The following is an 18,640-nucleotide window of genomic DNA, read 5'->3' as shown; positions in this document are numbered from 1 at the left end:
CTTTAATAGGGAATCAACAAAACATTGACCACTATAAAAGAATAGAAAAGAAGCAAAACAAAACATCAAACTATTTAGGAGCAAAGAAGCCAAATAAAGAAAAATATGCTTGCAAAACTGAAGAGAAATATGAAAGTCTAAACATGTATATTCAATATTTTGATCCAGAAGAGGATTTGTATTAGATGGAGGTCGTTGTGGGGAATGTGGAATGTACACGATAAACTTTCTGAGCATTTCATTTTTTTTTCCTCTCACTTTTTTCTCAGGACAGTTGCCTGCTAACAGGGAATGTTTGGAGGCAGCAGGCATCATGTTAAGTGGTTGGTACTTTGCCATAAAGCGTACATTGTAACTGGAACAAACCTTCATTTTCTAATTGCATAGATCAGAGCAGCTACAGTACTTGGCAATAAATGAGAAGCAGCAAATATGTGTGGAAAGAGAAAGCCTTGACTTGCATGTTTTCAGAATAGCTGTTACATAAGAAAGAATCCTAGCCAAACCCTGGAGCCATATGAAAAAGCTTGCATTCCTTCTTGGAGTGAAGTTTCGGGGTGCTTCACCGAATGGATTCTTTTTTCTTTCTTTGTTTTATTTACATAGTTCAGAGTGCAGCTGCAGATGTATGGGGAAACAATGGGGCATCTGAAGGTTTTGCGTTCTTTTGTTTTTCAGGGGAAGGCCATCCCCGGAGGAGCGATTTGTTGTGACACCGACCTTTGCAACAGTTGGCATGGAGACCACTCAGCTCACTGAAGAGAATACAGATTTTGCTTCCCGAGATCGTTACCATCATTCCTCTGTTATCACCCGAGAAGAGTTGGTTCATCAGTTCCAATGAGAGAGCTACATGCCATTCACTTTACCAGCCAATTAAAGACTCTGACTACAGACACACCACCTGATTAAAAGGCTTGCCCTTTTAGCAACTGATTTTAATGAATGCTGAAACTTCCAATTAAGGGGAGTCAGGGGAAGGAGCGGCAGGCAAGCTCAAACCCTGCTCCAAAAGTCTAAAAAGAGGACTTTTGTTTTCATTCCAAAGCACTGGATGTTTTTGTCCAATAGCTATCTATTTAAAATAGAACATGGTTTTGTAACACTACCTGTATTTGCTATAGAACATACGCCACCCAAAATTCCATTCCACAGGCATGTCGTTCTGAAATCTATAGTTATAACAGGGTTCCCCAAAGTGCTCAGTGTCAACCCCCAAGGGTCATTGAGACTACCCATTGTTGTTGTTGATATTATTATTATTTGTAGTACTATTAGTTAAAGTAGTATTTATTAAATTATTTTCATATAGAAAATGTTTGGGGGTTGATGAACAATTTGAAACTTAATGAAGGGGTCAGTGAGCTGAAGAGTTTGGGGACCCCTGAGTTCTAGGATATAAGGAGAGAAAGAAGGTATGGACAATCAATGCAAGTGTTTAATAGAGTAGAATAGAGGAGTTTTCTAATACCTTCCCTGGGACTGGATCAAACTTTCCTGTACCTTGTAGTTGTCCTGAACAATACTTTAAATCATACAGACTCTTCCTTATTTATATTTCAAAATTTAGGCACGAAGAATTAGCTGTGGCTTACAACCTTAAGTACCACTCTGGCCTTCAGACTTCCCATCTCTTCTAGATCCCTGCCCAGGATTCTGTATAGTGCATTGTCAATACGCCTTTGTATTATCAATCCAAAGGAGAAACCTATATTCAGTAAAGAGTGGATCCCCATATGGTTCAAAGAGTAATATTATATTTATTTAAAACTGCAATCCACTACTCACTTGTATTGTTTACATCTTATTAAACAAGTACAGGATTGCACATACACACTTTTACAGATTTCTTTGTTTGGGTTAATGCTATTAAATCCATGGTTAGTCCCCCATGTTTTGATATCTGAGGGCTGTTACTTATGTGACTTGTAGATAAGCTGTCAAAGTGAATCATGTGAGCAGAAGACTTTATGTGCTTGGTAAAGCAGCTTGGAATCTGGTGCCAGTAAGATAATATTGCCAGATTAGATTTCCAGATAATAAGAAACACTATGGAAACATGGTTCTGTAGTGAGAGTGCTCAACATTAATAAATTGTCATATTTATACGGAGATTAAAAGCTACTTACTCATTTATCTTTCCCCTACCTTTGCATAGAATTTGAGAGGGTGGGATAAAGACAAGTATTCTAATGTTAAGAATAATAAATCTAAGAGTTTTAAAGTAACATTCTGGGTTTTCAAAAATGATAATTACCTGTCTCCACCCCACCCCCCTTTTTTTTTTGGCTGACTCTATCTACCCCTTTCCATTTATTTTTCTCCTTCAGGTAGGCTTCTACTACTTTACGTTGTTTGATGAACAAGTAAGTGTTGCTAAAACAAAGTAGTAAATGACACTTCTGATTTGATTGTACATAGTGCAGCTTAAGAGAATTATGATTTAGGATTATGTTCTATGCAATAAGGGCTGTTCTGCTAATCCTTTTCAAAATCGTATCACAAGTGAAATAAATCTGCTTTTACTTTACATTGGAGAAAACAAAACCTTGCCAATTTAATTTTTAAAAAATGCTACAAATATTTCTACAATTTCTTCTGGAGTTAAAGTTCAGGTTCTAATTTCTTAAATTTTATTTTCTGAATGTTAGATTTTATTTACTGAATTAATCTCTTAAGTATTTTTTTTTAAAAGATCTTAAGTGAATTAATCATTGGGTTAATCCAATATATGTAAGGACTTCAGATAAATATGTGTGTACTGTAGAAAGAAATGGAGCGCTGATGTAATGGGGCCTATTAAACCATTTAGTGGAAAATCAGAAAAAAAATCTTATAAAGTTCACGTTCAAAGTGTAGGAAATAAACAAGCTGAACTACTTCTCAGCAATAAGAACAGTTTGAGAGTGGCATCGGTTACCTTCAGCAGTGGATTCCCCTTCTCTGAATGTGATCAAGCAGAGGCTTGATAGCCATTTGGGAGGAATGCTTTAATTTAGATTTGTACCGCAAGCAAGGGGTTAGACTTGATGGTCTAAATAGCCCCTTCAAACTCCATGGTTTGATGATATGTTATTCCATATTTGGAGCCCTAAATGGGGAATTGTATAATTAAAAGTATTTGATGCTTGCTAATCACAAAAGTAGGTTGTGTATGTGTGTGTGTGACCAAGAAACAAAAAATACATGATTTTGATTTACATTTAAAGTTTCTCAAAACGGCAAGATAATTATGTCTGATTTTGTGAGTGACAGAAAGAAAGAATGAGGGAGAGTGAAGATAATTGTTTCCTTCATCTTAGATCCTGGAGAAAGTTAGTGCTGCTTCTTCATAATACGTGAGGCATAAAAGTAAAATGTTGATGAAAGAAGGAAAGAATGTAACTTTTACTACCCATGTCTCATATAGGAATTACGATGACTGCATGCTTTAGAATATCATATTTAAGGCATTCAGGTTATCCTATTTGTGCAAAGAACTGCAAGAAATTAGAGCATCAAATATGGAACAAGATATAAAAAAGAAAAGAAAAAAATGCAGACAATTCAAACCGCCTTTGCATTGCTGGCTACTTCACTTCCAGTGAAAATTTGATTGCTTCTGTCAGCTTCTATCTGTGAAAAGCACAGACTTGAGAACAGTTGATTTTGCTCCCACAGCTGACATCTTGGCTTTGACAGCTACATGGTCTCTATAATGTACAGCCAGCACCATGATGTTGTATCAGAGTGGTGGGTCTGGGAGACACTTTTATTTAGATCCTCATCCAGTCTTGAAAGCTCTTTTATCTCTCAGTATATCTCACTTTATAAGCCCATCATAAGGATACAATTAGAAGGAAAGACCTTGAAGAAGGTTATTGGGCTTTCACAGGGGAAGTAAGGTAGGCTGTTCATCTTTTGTCTACCTTTTTTGTTCTCTTCTAAATTGGAAGTAAAAGGAGGAGGCAGGAAATGGCATAAGCCCACAGCAGCACAACTGTACACTGTTGTTGCTGTTACGGTAGAATTGTGCTGAATTCATGCAGAAATCTCTACAACTGCACAAGGAATCACAGATAATTCCTATACTACAACTGCTGGTGGTATATACAGATGTAATGAATGAATAAATCTCTCGAAAGTCAGAATCATATGGATATCCACAATAATTATTTCTGCAGCAGTGAGGAGAGTAAGAGAAAGGTAGGAAAAATAACAAGAAAGATACAAGGAGAAAAATGTTCCAGCCACCTAACCATGAACAAACTAAGAACATTTTCAGTAATAAATATTATAGTGGAATATGTTTGAGGATAATAAAGTGGTTCTTTATCTTCTCCTGAAAGCTGTAAATGCCATTCATTTATTGCTGTGTTTTCTTTCTGTGCAAATGATTATCCTTAGTGCTATATCAAATTGCTGCTGCAGTGGGTTTAAGTTCATGTTGCAGCAGCACATGAATGCTTCTAGGTAAGAATTTGCATTGCAATAATGAAATAAGGATGTGGTAGGTGGGAAGCAAAGGGAAGGCTTTGGTTGTCTTCTGCAACATAATAAAATGTATATTAATGCAAATTGGCTTAATCTTAAAGTGGGATCAGCCACTTGTTGATCTAGAGCAGTGTTGTCCAAACTTGGCCACTTTAAGATGAGTGGACTTCAACTCCCAGAATTCCCCAGCCAGCCATGCTGGCTGGGGAATTCTGGGAGTTGAAGTCCACTCATCTTAAAGTGGCCAAGTTTGGACAACACTGATCTAGAGGCATAATTGTGCAATCTCACATAATAGCCCTAGTGCTGAATCATTGGTAATTTCCCTTCAAGAATCTTGCAAGTTGTTGGTGTTTTTCATCTCATGATATTTCAGATTTATTCTCATTTTACTTTTGTATGTTGAATATAATTTTAGGGGATGATGGATGCCTGAGTGCTTGCAGGTACTATTTTGCTGACCACTTGAAGGAAACGTCAAGGTACTCATAAAAGTAAAAATGAAACCGGTCTCTGTCTCTCTTGACAGTTCCCCCACTTTTACATTTGAGCCAAGTTGAAATCCAGGCTTCTAACTGATTACTACTTTTATCCTTTTAAAGGGGAAAAAAAGTAAGACATTGCAGGCAAGCAATGGCATATCACATTGGAATGTGAGCAGATATACAAATCCCTGGTGAGTTATATTATTAGGTTCTGTCATAATACTGCCAGAGTAGATACAGAGAAGATTCATAGATGTTATGTGTTGGATTTATAACCCACCTTTCCTGGTGAACCTCAAGGCAGCATACACAGCACTCAGTGTTTTTCCCATAATCACTGTCCTGCAGTAAGATTGGGCTGAGAGACTATGAACGGTCTAAAAAAGTCACCCAGACACTATCCATGAACTACCTTCAACCAGTGGGGTGTCGTAGTTAAGATCTTGAACTAGGATTACAGAGACCAGTTTTAAGTCTCAACGTTAGAAACTGCATTAGGAGCAATCACTCTCACCCCAATCAACCTCAGAGGGTCAATGTTGCTGGGATAAAAAGAAGGGAAAAGCTGTCCTGAGCTCCTGGAGAAAAGACCCAAAACAAATTAATTAATAACCACCCAACAGGGCTCTCCCTGTCGTAGTCTAAAACCTTCAGTGCTATGTCCCACTGATACGGTATCTGAGCAGATAACCTGTATCATAAAACTTGTTATAGTTTCTGACGTTCACTGTTCTTATATATTCCATCTGTATTTTCACAGTAATGCTCAGAAAATGAACTAGTTCCATTGAATGATCTAGGGCTGGATTCATGACGGAAGTTCTTCAAGACCTTCGGTCTGTGAGTCTGTATAATAAAGCCAGCATCAACGTATCTCCAGCGGAGCAGAGTTGTTTGGAAAGAAATGAGCACGCTCATGGCAACACCCCAAAGTTGAAGTAACTGCATATCAGTAGAAAGGGGCAGTGACCAGTGAGTAGTAGTATAGGCAGTGATATACTGTAATTATATTATCATTACATGATTCTGTTCTAAACGATACAGATTCATAGGGGATAATATTGTAATTGTAATTCATAAATATCTTTTATACTTGTTGCTCTTTTGGTTCAGTGACCTTTGGGGGAAAAAAAGCAGCACCTTTACAGCCTATTAATGCAAACATATTTTTCATACTTAAGTGGCTTGCCCCAATTCACAGGTTCACTTTCCAAATATATGACCACTGATTTCTCCTAAATGGTTGTATTGCCATTTTTGTTTGTTTTAAATTCTTTTCTGCATTAATTTGTCCACAATTAATATATCTATTCCCTTGCCCCTTTCTCCCCTAGCAAGAATACTGCACACTCTCTCTCCCTTTCTTTTCCTTTCCCCTAAATCTAGTCACAAGGCTATAAATGTTAGATAGACCACAGAACGTTGGAGTAAAGTCTGGGTGAGGGAAAGCAGACAATAAATAATTGTTCAGAGAAATGAATGTGATTTATTATTCCTGGAATAAAGAGTATAGATTTGAGGAAGATCAGATCAATTATTTTAAAACTTTTGTAACACAATTTTATGTGTCAATTGCTTTTATGCAGGTGCTGCAATCTGTAAATGCGGTATGTTTTTTGTTTCTAGGATTTTGAAAGTAATCCTAGACAGTCATCAAGTCTCTGAAAAAAATGTGTTCAGGCAGAAATGCTTTGAAGTTTTTGTTGTACGATAGCCAGTTACCTTGATCAAACCAACAAAATGCCTTTCCATGACTTTCAACATTACTTATCCTGCTTTCACCATTGCTTGAAAAAAAAAATTGTATGAAACATTTCAGTTGAATAATTCAATTGAATTAGAGAGGCAGGAAATGAATATATATGTTGCACTGATATGCTTGAAAACATCCAAAGAGATATGTGCATGCGTGCAGGTGTGTCACCACATCCACATTTCTGACAGCTCCTCTTTCCACATTTGCAGCCAAATTCTTTGCTCTGATTCAAGAATCCCCACAGCCTACAAGCCACAATTTGGCTGGCTTAGTCAATCTGTCTGTCTGTCTGTCTGTCTGTCTCTCTCTCTCTCTCTCTATATATATATGAAGTTGTGTTGAGATGGGAGAAAAAAACTATAAAAACCCACTGGTTGGGCATTAATTCATCAGAATGAAGCACAAGGGCCACAAGGGAGTTAGCAAGCTTTCAAGTCCTCAAGGACTCTTGTCACGCGAGAGCGGAGGTAAATGCGCCTGGCTTTCGCAGCGAGGACCGTTCCCCGGTTGCTGCTCTTCCTTTTCTCCGGCGAAGGGGCAATAGCGGTGCCCGAAGGCTCATCTATAGCCTTCTGGTTATCTGAGTCGGCCAGTAAACTTCACGTCTGGCATCCTCCCTCTGGGCCTTTCACGCTGGCGGGTCACGGTCTCCCTCGTATTTCGGGTCTCCACTCCAGCCTCCCCGTAGCGTGCGCGCGCGCGTCTCTTCCTCCCCTCCCTGCCCGGGCCCGACGGCCCGTTCCCGCCCCGCCCCCTGGCTGCTCTCCCCAGGTGGGACCGGGCCCCGACCGGGGATCCCCCGAGGAGCAGCCTGCAGGGCGGAGGGGAGCGGGACGGCTGCTGAGGGGAAGAGAGCAGCCTCGGCAGGGTGTGATGTCAGCAGCCGCGAGGAGGAGCCTGCCCTTGCGGGCGCTTTTACTTTCGGGCTCCGCGCAATTGCGAGCGGCCACTGCCGGAGCCGCGTCCGCCCCGCTCGACCATGCCATCCCGGGGGCCGGCCGCCGCCGCCGCTTCGCCACTGACCCGGGGAACTTTCGGCGCGCACGCGGCTCTGCTCCTTTGAGGCGCGCGCCCCTTCCCGCCCGCCGGGCATGGCGCTGCCTGCAGTTGCTTCATGATGATGATGATGATGATGATGATTGTGGTGGTGGTTATTATTATTACTGCTTCGCATCATCCCCGGGCGTGTAAAGTCCCAGGCATCATGCCAGCAACATGCCCGTTTCTGATCCATCCATTCAGCCTCCTCCTACTGCTGGGGCCGCATCTCTTTGTGGGATCTTTCTCCCTCGGCTCCCCCTCCTCTACCTCGCCCACCGACTCCTCCTCGTTAGCTACTGCGGGGCCTCGGGGAGTCGCGTCGATCCAGGGGGGATCCACTTTTCTTGCGGCTTCCTCGCTACTTCCTAGGGAGAAAGGAAGCCCGCAGCCTTCCGTGGCATCTGTCAGCGTTTGGGATCCGACAACAGATCGAGACATCAGCAGCGACAGCCCGGGTGAGTGAAAGGATGGGAAGGGGGAAAGGGCGGAGAGAGGGAAACTCTCTGTGTGTGTGTATGTGTGCGTGCGCGCTCGTGTGTGTGTGAGAGAGAGCCAGAGAGTGAGAGTGCACAGACAACAGCAGCTGCTCGAGAGAGCTATGCTTCATCCCTCCATCCGTCCACCGTTGCAGCACATTTTGTCCCATTTTGGATTGGGGATTCCTGCAGGAAGACTAGGCTGTCAAAAGGAATAACCTCATCTGGCGCTAGATCTCTCCTTTTCTCGCCCAGCCGCCTTCACCACCAGTTTTCCCACAACACAAAGGCTCAATCACTGTTTCTCTCTCTCTTCCCCGCCCCCCCCCCAAGTCCCAGCAAGGCTTGTGCTTAAAAGAAAGCTGACAATATTAAGCATATCTCCACTGATCGTATACACACACACACAGATTCTATCTATCTATCTATCTATCTATCTATCTATCTATCTATCTATCTATCTATCTATCATCTAATACATCCCATTTGAAGTATTATGCTCCCCGCCCCCCCCCCCCCCCCCAGTAGCTCTTAGGAAGGAAGCCAGTGTAAAGGCATCTGGCTTTAGGGATTTTCAAGAGAGATTACTGGGGAGGGTCACCAAGGGAGAAAGATGTCATTTTCTTAGCATCAATTGTCAGCTGCAAAGTATTAAAAGAGAAGCAGCTGGGAGGGGGGGGGGTTGTCTAGATTAACGGCATTATGCACTTGGCAAGATGGTTTGGGGGGATTTGGTTACAGGACATGAAGAGTCAGTCTACCAGTAGGTTCCCAGGAAGGGGTGTGCAGTAGAAACTCAACTGATTTTAATTTGTAGATACAAGGAGACTTTTGGAGAAGTGGGCTATCTTTAGTTAATTAGGAACAAATGATCAAAACAAGCAGCTTATTCATGTCCCATATTACACCTAAACAAATCATTTTGGTTCCAATAAAATAGTCACTTTCCATATGGCTTAAAGAAGCAAACTGGAGTTTGTTTGTTTTAAGAATTTCTAGATGTAGTCTTGATGGATGGTTGGATAATATTCAGTGTATGAACATTCTTGGGCAGAATATGCTCTAATTCTGTTGCTAATGTGAGATCTAAAGAACTAAACCTACTAATAGAGAAACTTACTCAGGTTTACTTATACCCTTCACTTGGAAAAAACGCCATGGTATGTGGTAAAACCTTATTTCTGAGTAAATTGTGTAGAAATTGTTTTTTCCATCACTGAACTAGGCGCTCTTTCTCTCTCTCTTTTGCATGGTGATCAGTGCTTCTGCAGTTGAGTGAATGGAAGGCAGTGGAATGAGAACAATTTTATTATACATTTTGCATTCCAAAATGGTAATTTATAAACTATTTGAACAGCTTTATTCATTATTGTTCCAATTTTTATAACTTCAAAAATAACCAAAGTATTTTCAACAGAAATGTTTTTTAAAGCATTTACGATATACAAATATACAGAACTAAGACAAGCAAATTGCCATAGTTCTGTATATTTCCTTTCGAGACTCTTGCTCTGTGCTATAGACACAGCCAAGCCAGAGGATGGATCATGAAAAACAAAAACTAAAGTCAGATGCCCATTTTGGCAGAGCAAATTAACATCTACCCATCACTTAGGTTTGAAGTTTGAATCTCTGGATTTCCACTACATTCCTATATTTGCTGAACTCAGAGAGTATTCTCGTGAATTAGGTGGGGCATATCTGGATAGGCATCAGTAGATTTAACTGAGGAAGTCAATTCCAATCCACTGAGGCTTACTTCTGAGTAATTCTTTGGGTTCCAAGCTAAAATCAGTAGAGAAGTGTGCACTAGAAGAAAAATATGAAATCAATTCATGTTACTTTCTTTAATTTGCCAAGGTTATGGCTATGAAAGAATGATTTCTATGTATGTAATAAATGATCTATAATTCAATACTGAAATTACCCAAATGGGGATAGAGGGGCAGGCTAATTTGGCTAAAATGGGATATGTGTTTGTGTTAACAGGACAGGACAGGACCCACAGATAGAATTAAGGACACTTCTATTTTTATCCCATACTTTGAACATTGCTCTAATTTGCACCCCATCAGTCTGAATACAAGTAACATTTAAAAGAAAATTTACAAGTTTGCAGCACAGGCATTCTTCACTCACAGCCCCACTCACCTTTAGGTATGGGAATATAAAAAGTGGCAAGGATCTCTAGAGGAGGGCTGGAGGTCTTCTGCCAGGAATGAGTGCAGAAAATTAATTTGGAGCTAAAGTAGGACTCCTTATGAAAAATTGGACTGTGGGTTTGGATAAAATTAATCTCTCCTGAAAAAGACCAGCAAGGCCTTTAAGACTGCCCTTTTAAAAAAATTTACTTGCTTTAAAAAAACTACACTAAGAAAAGCAGCAGCAAGCAAAAAGAGAAAGGAACACCACCACCAACAAAACTGATTACCAAATGTCTAGTTCAAGTTTTAAAGATAGCATTCAACCTTGACTACCTGGAATAATATTGGCCAGGCTTTCCATTATGGCAATGCCAATCTATAAGCAGAGAGCAAAAAGACATGATTAATCTGAGACTGTAAGTTGGGGGTGGCACTATCTTTCCATCATAACAGAATGATCCTCTTTGTTACCCCTGGTCCATGCTCAATAAATTCATATTCTTCATACAGTGATAAATTCCAACTTTTCAGTATATAATTCAATATATTTGACCCCATTTGTCTTCCCTAAACCTTATTAAGAAGTGTATGGCTATCATAACAGAATGGGGCAATAGTGGGACAAGCCATTACAGTGTAATCCATCTGGTCCTGGAGACTTGAATTCATTTAAATTGTCCAAGTTCTCTCTTATCTTTTCTTGTCTATCCTAAACTGCAGTTCCCTCATTCTCCAGTGATATAATAATAAGCAGCTAGGGCTCCATTTCCTTTCTGAGAAAAGACAGAGTTAACTTAACTTCTTCAGAATTAAGAAGTTCTCTTTTCTCATTATCAACTACGATCAACTCACCATCAATCATCATTCATTATTTTTTCCTCACCATGGACCTGCACCCTCTTTGGTTTTCTTTCTTTTTTCACAGTGTACCCAAATAAACACTTTTTTGTTATATCTTTCAAGTCACAGCATTAGCCTTTCTGGCACTGTCCCTACAGTTTCTGGACACAACCTTGTATTTTTCTTTGATTTTGTTCCCCCCATTTCATTTCCCGTACAGGTAGTCCCTGGGTTAAGAACGCCTGGATTACAGATGACCTATAGTTAGGAATGGAGCCTATTGTAGCAAAATTCCAGTTAAATACACAATGATTCGAGTTAAATACACAATGGTTCAAGTTAAATACACAATGGTTCAAGTTAATTACATAATACTACTTATACAGTATTATACAATAATACTGTTCCAGCTTACATAGAAATTTGACTTAAGGACAGACCTTGGGAACGGAACTTGTTTTTAAACTGGGGACTACCTGTTCCTTTTTTTCTTCATCTTTTTAGAGAATCTTGCATATATCCATGTTTCCCTCTTTAGATTTCATTATTCCTTATTGTAAGAGTTGCTTGCAATTATGCCTTCACTATCTCATAGGATTTCTCATTCTTCATGGCACTTTCCTCCTTAAGCATTTGAAGCTACTGGGCCCAACCTACTTTCCCTTGGAATTCATCAAAATCTTCTGAAGTCTAGTATGCAGGTCTGCCTCTTCTTAGTTCCTCCTCCAATCAATATCACAAAATCAAGAATAGCATGATCACTATCCACCAAGGTATCAGTCACCTTCACTTCTTCAATTAATGCCACCTTGTTGGTGTGGAGTAAGGCCAGGATAGCAGGCCCCCTTGTTCTTTCTTCTGCCTGCTGACAAATGGAGTTATCACCAAGAGAGCAGAATAATTTGTGGGGCTCTGATTCTTGGCAGATGTCAGGAAAATGCAATTAATTAATCATTATTACTGTTGCATGTCTCTTTGAAAAATTAGTCATTTGACACAGAAGGCCTTATCTGCATCTTCTGCCTGCCTAAATGGTCTGCGATATACTCCCATGGTGGTATCACTTACCAGATTCTTTCAACAGGATTTCCATGCACTGCTTCCTGAATTCTTGACTATTTTTTTCTTTTCATACACTGTAACTCATCATCCCTTCTGTTGAGTCTGTTCCTTCTGAATAAGTTGTAACCTTCCAGTGCTATGTGCCATATGTGAATAGCATCCCACCATTGGGATGAGCCCATAATGCAAGTTTTTTTAATGAAAATAATGGTCAAAATTATAATTCCATTGTAACTTTTTTCAAATATGTCATGCAGCCTTTAATGCTGGAAATATAATTTTGACTAAAATGAGAACCAACTTACTGCTACAATATCGAAAAGATCACATAGTCATGTTTTCTACTTGTATCCATAATAGCTTTTGAATTTAAACACTTGAATTCCATAAAGAAATAATAATCAAACTACAATAATGCTGAAAATCAGGAAAGTTAAATTCCCCATCACCATATGAAAACTGTAGCTTAGATATAGAAATTATGGGAGTTAGATCATTCCATAAAATCCTTCTTAATAATTTGTCAATATGCTTAAAATACCTTAAAGGTATTAACGTAGGAATCCATTTCAGTGCAAATATCTCTCCAATAGTAATATTCATATTCATAGCATTTATCTTTTCCTATAAGAAAACTGGTATTTTTTCATAATTTGTTTATATCAATGAGATATAAGCAATTTGAAATACTAATGTATACAAATGAAGACATATTTAAAAGAATTCAAACACAAAGTAAAGCCCCAATTTTAAAAATTTCCCTAGACACGTTATAGCCCGTAGAAAGTATATGAGACTATTATTAATTGAATAACCTGACAATCTACTAAAGTATTATACTGTATCAGTAAATGGTGGTAGAGAACGTTCATAATTATCAAGAAGACATGCCTCGTTATCAGCACATAACAACAGTTTCTAAGACTACTTCTTAACCACATTTACTAGATATGTCCCGTTGAACATGAAGGGAATTATTCCTTTGTGCCTTAATGTATGACAGATTGCATGCATCAAACACACATATAGCTCTTAACTATGGCTAAAATCCACACACTCCTTCTGTACTTATGGGAAAAATAAACATCAGTTCACTTCTGCCAGAGGGAACTTAATAGTTTCTTGTTAAACTATAGGTAGTAACACAACCCAAGGGAGAAGAAGCCATTTCAATTACAATCACAAACATATTATGCCAATCTTATTTGTTTATGGACTGTGTTCAACAATGATAAAAGTTACTCAATCTGGTTGTGATGCAGAACAGAGATGGCCATGATCCTAGGGGAAATGCATGATAGCATCCTTTTGAGGACTGGAGGAGAGGCAGAGTCAAAAACATTCACTCTGATCTCTGTGATGGACAGGATAGAACTGAGAAAACGTTGGCTGGAACTGTCTTATGTGTATTTGGAACTTATTGAAATACCTGACCATGATTCAATCAATGTCAGTCATTTGGTAGGTGACCATTATTAATATTCTATAGATTGAAGGATTGAATTTACCAAAGACTTATAATACATGATAAAGTAAGTCATGCTGGACAGAAGAACCAAATTCTCATAAATTTATGATTCTAGAAATGATTTTCCCACACTGTTTGTATTTATAGGTATGGTTCATTCACTTCAATCAACATTTGTTAGCCTCCTTGGATAACAGAGAGAACAATGTTTACCAGAAGTTGTAGTATAGTGTGACTTACTGAACAGGCCATCCCAGTGCAAAGCTGAGAGGATGTGTGGTTCAACATTACTCATTATTTAAGACATGATGGTGGACCAAATGCTCTTGCCCTTTATGGGGCATCTCTTCCATGATTAATTATAATACATTAAATATAATACATTAAATAAAGCAGAGCAAAGCAAAACACAGTTATATTAGAAACAACAGTTTTATAGACTAGCAGGGATTCTGTAGATTCATTTCAGTCTCCTCCATCTTCTGTACTTTGAGATTCAGAAATGAATGAATGGAATTAATATATTTGGTAGCTGTATATCCTGTTGCTCTTTAAATAAGAATGAAAGGCAGACTATTTGTAGTATTCTTCAAGACATTTTTAAGCTATGTTATGAGTAATCATTTTGCTTTTACTACCTGAAATATCTTCATACAATATTACGCATATGTAATATGTACTTTATGCAAAAACTCTACAAGAAAAGATTCACCTCCTTCTTTCAATGGGAAGAGTCATACTGCATGTGGACTTTGATATATGGATCCAAGGTTTACAGCTTGGGGTAGTGTGAACCTGACTATTATGGCTTGTTCAACACATGAAGGATAAAACAATATGTGATGCTAACAGAGTTTGAAGAATTCTTGGTTAGAATGTGAATTGTAGCTGTTGTCCATCAAGAACACTAAGACTGAACTGAGAATACCAGAAAATGAATGGTGCTCTTCACCTGTCCAATTACCGCTGCTTACTCCACCACTATCCCACACATACAAAGAGGGAGTGGTGACATCAGGAAGAAAAAGCCACTGCCGCCAAGCATTTCTTCACTCATCTTTACCAAGTCCCTAATATTGTACCGAGGAAGAGGGACAGGGTTGAGGGGAGAGATTGCTTACCTGTCGTTCTTAAGCTGTTTGACCCAATACCCCTTTTCCAAGTCTCGAATAATGTCATTTTCCCCACAAAAAAACAGACTTCGTTGTTTTACACACATGTCTCAGCAGCGGCAGTCCCAAACTGGATCCTTGAGTCACAAACAGGCAATTACAAATTGCTCCATTACTCCAGGATATGCCCAATTTATCCCCCTGGGGTAATTTATCCCCTTGGGGTAATTTATCCCCTTGGGGTAATTACCTACAGTTACCACTGGAGTAGTCTGTATCACAGCAACAATCAGAAGGGCTCAACAAATAGTGTTTAATTTGTATGGAGTAATGTTGCATTACCAGAATAAGAAATCAATAAACTAGTGTCTGATGCCCACAAGGGAGATGATTTGTCATCAAAGCATGTTGGGCAATTGATGATAAAATCCACTGTTATTTTTTAGTAACAATTTGTGGCTTTCCCCTGGGTTTGTATAACCTTAACTTGCATTAAATCTTACCATCCAGAGTCAGAACAGCGCTTTCCATAAGCTTTATCCTTCTTTCCTTTGGAGAACTTTACCTTGGATGTTTTTGTGATATACCATACACGTGATTTATTATTTAAAATATTTTTATCCCTCTTCCTGAAGAAAGGAAGTAGGCATAAAAGACAGCAGAGTTTTCTGACCTTAACTTTCTAATCAGAACAGAGCAAAAGTTAATGGGTTATGAATGGAGCAGACCTGCAGAGGAAGATCTGTGGATAGGCAAATTGTATGAAAATCCATACAAAACCACACTAATATGTATTATTGCAACCCTGATGCCATACCACTGTGTGACACTCTGTATTTGACACAAGGCCTAGCTAGTATGCCTTGTTGGAGAACATTAATATTAGCCCTTCAGGCTGAAATCAGAATTAGAGTCCCTCAACAAGGAGAAAAGCTTTCCCGCCCAAAAGGGAAATGAGAGGCTGTACTGCTGAGGCAGTCAGCCCAAGTAATAATATAATCTTAGAAGAATGCATCTCCCTTGAGGAAGTTCTCAAACTTTAGCATTCCACTTCAACATTGAAATAGCTGTTGCTATCTGTCTTCAGATCCAGGTTTCTGAAATGCCATGTGGTTTGCATGCTCAGTGTTAACAGAAGACAAAGCCTTGTTGTAAATGAAGTCCAAGATTTGTCAGGTGAAGGTGTAGGAACTTTTAATATCCTGCAGTCTGTTATAATTGGAATTTGTTTCACATAGAATATACAATTTTAAGGTGGATTCCTACAGGCCTCAACAACATCCATTTCAGCCAAATATGCCTAGCTCTAATTTTTCTGGGGCTAAGGAGCAGGATGAATCCAAGTCCTTTCGCCACCTGAATCAGAGGTATTTTTGATCTTCACTTTGATCTTTCCTCTATTGTAAAAACCTGTCCATTATATTGCTCCAAAAGGATGCATAGTCATCAAGCAGAAGAAACAGTGAAGCCCTTCCACTCACTGTTCATCATATGTGAGACCCAGTTATTTTGCCATTGAGGCAGAAAATCCCCAAAGCACCTTTTCTGCACAAGAGTAATAATACATGAATGTTCTAATTTGGTGCTTTTATTACTATCAACATTTTGCTCCCTGAAGAAACTGCCTCGCTAACGAAGAAGCTGCCAAGAAGTTTTACTTAAGCAAACCAGGTATTAACCTTTTAAGGAGTGTCATTTTTCCAGACCCAGAAAGCGTGCCGTTTCTGTCACAGAGTCTGCCCTTCAGAATACCGTTCGCCCCAAGATTAGATTGGCCCCAACCCTGCCAGCTTTTCCCAAAGGGTTGAAGACCTGGATGTGTGAGCATGGAATTCAGAAGATTATTGCCAGTGACGTTTTTCTAAATTAGTTTTACCTCAGTTGCTATTATGTGCATTGTGGTTCCATGTTGTTTGTATTTGGATTTTAATTGTTAGTAGCCTCACAGAATAGCCATGGTAAGATGGGCAGACACTTAATTGGATAAATAAATAATAAACTAAGAATAGGTAGAGAAAGCCTAAAGGAAGCAAAATTTTGATTATGTGCCATCAAGTCATTGACGATTCTTAGCAACAGTATAGACAGATATTCTCCATGACCTGGTCTTTCAAGTCTTCCAAGAGTGGACTCATTGCCATTGTAACTGAATCCATCCACATTGTTGCTGATCATCCTCTTCTCTTTCCTTCCACCTTTCCAAGCATTAGAATCTTCTCTAAAGATCTAGATCTTTGGATATTGTGTCCACAGTAGGATCATTTGAGCCTGGTCATTTGTGCCTTGAGTGAGAACTCTGGATTGATTTATTTGATGATCCATTTGTTTGTTTTCTTGGCTGTCCATAGTATTCTCAAAGCCATGAAAGAGGATGTAGTTACCTAAACCAGACAGAAGAAAGAAGATTATAACGATTGCATGGGCAATATATTCCTGAATAAGAACAGATTATTCAAAATCCTAATGTAAATCTCTGGAAGGAAGAATCAGACTGGCCTAATAAGGCATTTGCAGCTACACATTGTTATAAATATCCCCTGAAGAAAGGCAGTGAAGTCCAAGATATGCTGGGAGGTGGATAATCTTTTGAACGATGAAGCAGGAAGTCCTGCAAACAACAAGTCTAAGGAGATAAGAGGACCCAAATATTTAAGAGCAGAAAAAGAAGATTTTTGGCAGGCAGGACAGACAACAAGAAACAGGAAAGCAGAACACTGGAAGGGCTACAAAATATCAGACTAATTTGCACAAAAGAATCCAACAGGGCACAGGACATTTAGGAACAGCAGGTAGCCTCCCTCCTCCACTAACATTCTTGGACCATGCCATTAACTATCTCTCTGGATTAAACTAGCAGCCCCACCTCAGTGCCTTTCTCTGACACCATGATTGATGCCAGCTCAGGATAAATGTTTATTGAAGTCTTCCAGTGTCCTGCTTCTCCACCCTGAGGGTCTCATGAGAACAGTTTGAACATCACAGTCTGGCGCTCACAAGCAGGGTGAGAAGTTGTCTCTGCAATCTTAGGCAAAGGTCAGGAACCATGCACAAATAGATGCATTGCTTCTTACAATGGCATAGAGAGGACCAAAAGAAGCAGCTTCTCTGAAGGAGCAGTTCACCATATGGGATGCATTGTTGAGGCTTTGCTGCTGCTCCTGGGAAACCATGGAGGGAGCCCCCCATTTTAAGTATGGAGTTTTTGCCATATATTGTGTACGTGCACTCTTAATAGCAAATGGGTGAAGGAAGGAGTGGTGCAGGGCTGAAATCCAATCTCAGATGATCAACTACAGAGATGGACAACGCTTCCAAATAGCCCCAGGCATGAGCACATGGACTAACAGAAGTATGGTCAATCCTGTCAAGGCATGCTGCAGCATAATTCCTTACTTGATGTTGTTTTTTCAAGAACAGAATGGTTACTCCCCTGCACGTGTGCCTAGCATCAGGGCAGCTGAATCAAATTGCAATTTGTTCATGTTTGTTATGATGATGACGTGCTTTTATTTATTTACTTGGGCTTCCATGAAACTAATTCCTGCTGGCTCTAAGCAGCTTACAGAATGCCAAATGAAGGGCTCAAAACATCACACCGTTTTCATCAATACCCAATGATGGCTCCGTCCCTGGGTAGACTAAACTTCCACATCCCAAAAAGACTTCCTGAGGAGTCTTCCTGGGTTGGAGAAGAATCAAATTTGGGGGGATTTCCATAGAAAGGGGGCCAACCTGACCATTCAGCTGCATTGTTGGGACTACAACTCTCAGAATTTTTGGCCA

The 18,640-nt window shown here is 39.5% G+C and overlaps 2 protein-coding genes across 8 annotated transcripts in view; both read left to right on the top strand.

The window, feature by feature from the left end:
• Window positions 1–4,315, top strand: part of SLC12A8 (solute carrier family 12 member 8) — a 76,964-nt gene extending 72,649 nt beyond the window's left edge. For all 5 annotated transcript variants that reach the window (XM_025169357.2, XM_088146460.1, XM_007432484.4 and 2 more), the window contains one exon: window positions 679–4,315. In XM_025169357.2, the coding sequence (XP_025025125.2) occupies window positions 679–844 (166 nt within the window). In that variant the 3' untranslated portion in view covers window positions 845–4,315. The remainder of the gene's footprint in view (window positions 1–678) is intronic.
• Window positions 4,316–6,529: 2,214 nt separating this feature from the next.
• Window positions 6,530–18,640, top strand: part of HEG1 (heart development protein with EGF like domains 1) — a 74,855-nt gene continuing 62,744 nt past the window's right edge. For all 3 annotated transcript variants that reach the window (XM_025169350.2, XM_088146459.1, XM_007432486.3), the window contains exon 1: window positions 6,530–8,210. In XM_025169350.2, coding sequence (XP_025025118.1) covers window positions 7,829–8,210 — 382 coding nt within the window. In that variant the 5' untranslated portion in view covers window positions 6,530–7,828. The remainder of the gene's footprint in view (window positions 8,211–18,640) is intronic.

The sequence above is a fragment of the Python bivittatus genome, unplaced genomic scaffold, assembly GCF_059951505.1.
Source record: "Python bivittatus isolate LINGU-HERP-01145 unplaced genomic scaffold, Pbiv_v1 ctg000480_np1212, whole genome shotgun sequence".
NCBI lineage: Eukaryota > Metazoa > Chordata > Lepidosauria > Squamata > Pythonidae > Python > Python bivittatus.
Note: the sequence above shows the minus strand (reverse complement) of the source record. Positions and strands in the feature narration are given on the sequence as shown.